Raw genomic sequence first — 2,592 nt, 5'->3', positions numbered from 1 at the left:
CATTGAGTTGATAGACCTGTGGTAACTCCGTGAGCTTTAAGAGTTCAAACCACCATACCAGAGTGGATTACCCAGTTAGCAAGGTAAACATGAACTCACTTGGAATTATTACTAACCTGTAGTAAACAATTCCACATCAAGATGTGGTGAAAAGGTGAAAGTGTTCACTACAGACGGGTTAAGTAAGCACATGAAAACGTGTGCCTACTTAGCTTACTAAGTTCCATCCCTGTGTGGCTTTGTAAATTTGAAGAGAAGCTTTGATTCTGTTGGAAGCTGCTGTGGGATTGGGAGAAAATCAAATGTCTGCCTTACCTAACCAGTAGCAGCATCTTTGCTGTAGTGGGGGTGGGGGGGAGCGGGGGGATGTGAAATTATACACTACAGACTAATATGGAATCACAACTAAGCAAACGCTTACCTTGTTTATTGGATAATCTCACAGTGCCACCAGTAGAGCAGTAAATAGGCAGGCACCTAACTCTCTGTGCTGTTCTGAGTCCAGTAGATGTTATTACTCTCACACCTACTAGAGTGGAAGATGAGGCTCAGATGTGAACTGAGCTACTCAGAACCATATTGCTGAGACAGAATGATGACTCAGGTGTCCTGCCAACTAACCAAGTCATTTTTCTCCCTCAAACTCATTGTTTTTTCTCCCTGAGAAGGGAAAGTTTTGATTTCAAGAGCATGTGGGGCAAAATATTCTGGTCTCAAAATTAAAAGTTTCGAAAGCATTATCTAAAGAAACATTTTTGCCAAAACGTCCTCTTTCTCTCGTATTACACTGACAGCAGGGTCACTCTCCTGAGGATAATTCCACCATCTGTCACCTTAATCCATCCCCTTCCCAGACTCCCGCTTCAGATGGTCATTTCTCCCTCCACAAAGGTCAGCTTTTGCTTTGTCTCCCACTCAACGTTTATGGATGCTACATTTAACTAAAACTCGTCCGAGTCTCGTTGTTTGAAGACATTTCCCCTTCTCGGAGACATCTTTGCCACGAACGCAAATCATTCTCATCCACTTCAGGTAAACTGGGAAACGGATCGTCTCCCCGTTAATCTCATTTCTTAACCGGTAGCTCTACACAGCCACGGAAACAGCTGGGTTCCGGCGCTTAGCTGTAATTGGCCTGTCACTGAGAGCAATGACCCTTCCAGAAAATGTTTAGAGACTTCAACTTTGTTTACAGACCTTGTGTGGGTGGAACTTCCTGTTTGCCCAGAGCTTGTAGCATAAAGCCCAGTTGCTCGGACGGACGTGCTTTGGGGACTAGTCTGAGTGCAGGAAGGAGGGGACTATCAGGCTCCCTGGGTCCAATCTCCCTGCAGCATGGAAAAGAACAAACTTCATCCGAGCCTGATTCTGCTCCTCGTGGTCCTCCTGCCCAAAGTCTCTGGAAACCCGTGAGTTCCACACCCAGCTTAAATTTTACGAATCTTTTCTTTTATTTTAGATTTCCCTTTTACATCATTTGTCTTTCCTATGAAATTGCTGCCTTCTTTACACTAATGTCCCGTCCAACCTGGAGGGCTTGTAACTCCAAGTTAATCGTTTTGCTCTTATTCTTAACCATTTCTCTTTGACTCTCTGGATCTCTAAATTTCTTCTAACTTCTTTTTAGCTTTATTAGAAATTGTTACTTTTAGAGGAATGCATTTCTAGAGCTTCATTATATACATATATGAATAGAGTTCACAGGAATATGTGTACTTATATGTATTCTGTTGATGTGCTTCACACTATCCTGTTTCCTCTTTCTCACTTGCCTGCCTTCCTGGATAACAGAAAGGCCAGCCTCGCCTTCTATCAGCTGTTACCAGGAGCACAGCCTGGGGGCAAGGAGCGCCTCTAGTGGGGCCATCGAGTACAATTTGAAGTACTAATGTTGATGAAGGGAAGGTGAAAGATTCTGATAATGGAAGAAAAAGTACTTTTTCAGGTCGGGTGGTGAGAGATTCTGTGTTCCAACCAAGTTAAAGACCTGAAGGATATATCACTTCATGGATTATGAAAAATAATTCTTAAATGTGGGTCATAGGGTGATTTTAGGCCTGTAATGCAGAAGGAATTGCAAGGTGTGGGTGACAACACTACATCTGTTTTGCCTGTTATTTATATACTTGTGTTTGTGAACACGATTGCTGAAGAAAATGTGAACATAAACAAATGTGAAGAGAGCTGATGGTGCCCAGCTACCAAAAGATATAGTGTCTGGGGTCTTAAAGGATTGAAGACAAACAAGCGGCCATCTAGCTGAGAAGCATCAAAGCCCACATGGAAGAAGCACACCAGCTTGTCTGACCACGAGGTGTAGAAGGGACCAGTTATCAGGCATCAAAGAACTGAAAATCATATCAGTGGGTGTCCGCTTTACTGACACAATCACTGAAGACAACTGTGTGCATAGCAAATGTGGTGAAGAGCACTAACAGTGCCTGGCTATCAAAAGATATAGCATCTGGGGTCTCAAAGGCTTGAAGATAAACAAGCAGCCAACTAGCTCAGAAGCAACAAAGCCCACATGGAAGAAGCACACTAGCCTGTGTGACCACAAGCTGTTGAAGGGATCAGGTATCAAGCATCAAA

At 43.4% G+C, this 2,592-nt stretch overlaps 1 protein-coding gene across 2 annotated transcripts in view; it reads left to right on the top strand.

The window, feature by feature from the left end:
• Nucleotides 1–1,262: 1,262 nt before the first annotated feature.
• The window catches only part of LOC101653536 (alpha-2-macroglobulin), a 66,068-nt gene continuing 64,738 nt past the window's right edge, over nt 1,263–2,592 (top strand). For both annotated transcript variants that reach the window (XM_045290518.1, XM_045290517.1), the window contains exon 1: nt 1,263–1,409. In XM_045290518.1, the coding sequence (XP_045146453.1) occupies nt 1,336–1,409 (74 nt within the window). In that variant the 5' untranslated portion in view covers nt 1,263–1,335. The remainder of the gene's footprint in view (nt 1,410–2,592) is intronic.

Source organism: Echinops telfairi, unplaced genomic scaffold (assembly GCF_000313985.2).
Source record: "Echinops telfairi isolate 266 unplaced genomic scaffold, ASM31398v2 ScPeMD7_40;HRSCAF=151, whole genome shotgun sequence".
Lineage (NCBI taxonomy): Eukaryota > Metazoa > Chordata > Mammalia > Afrosoricida > Tenrecidae > Echinops > Echinops telfairi.
Note: the sequence above shows the minus strand (reverse complement) of the source record. Positions and strands in the feature narration are given on the sequence as shown.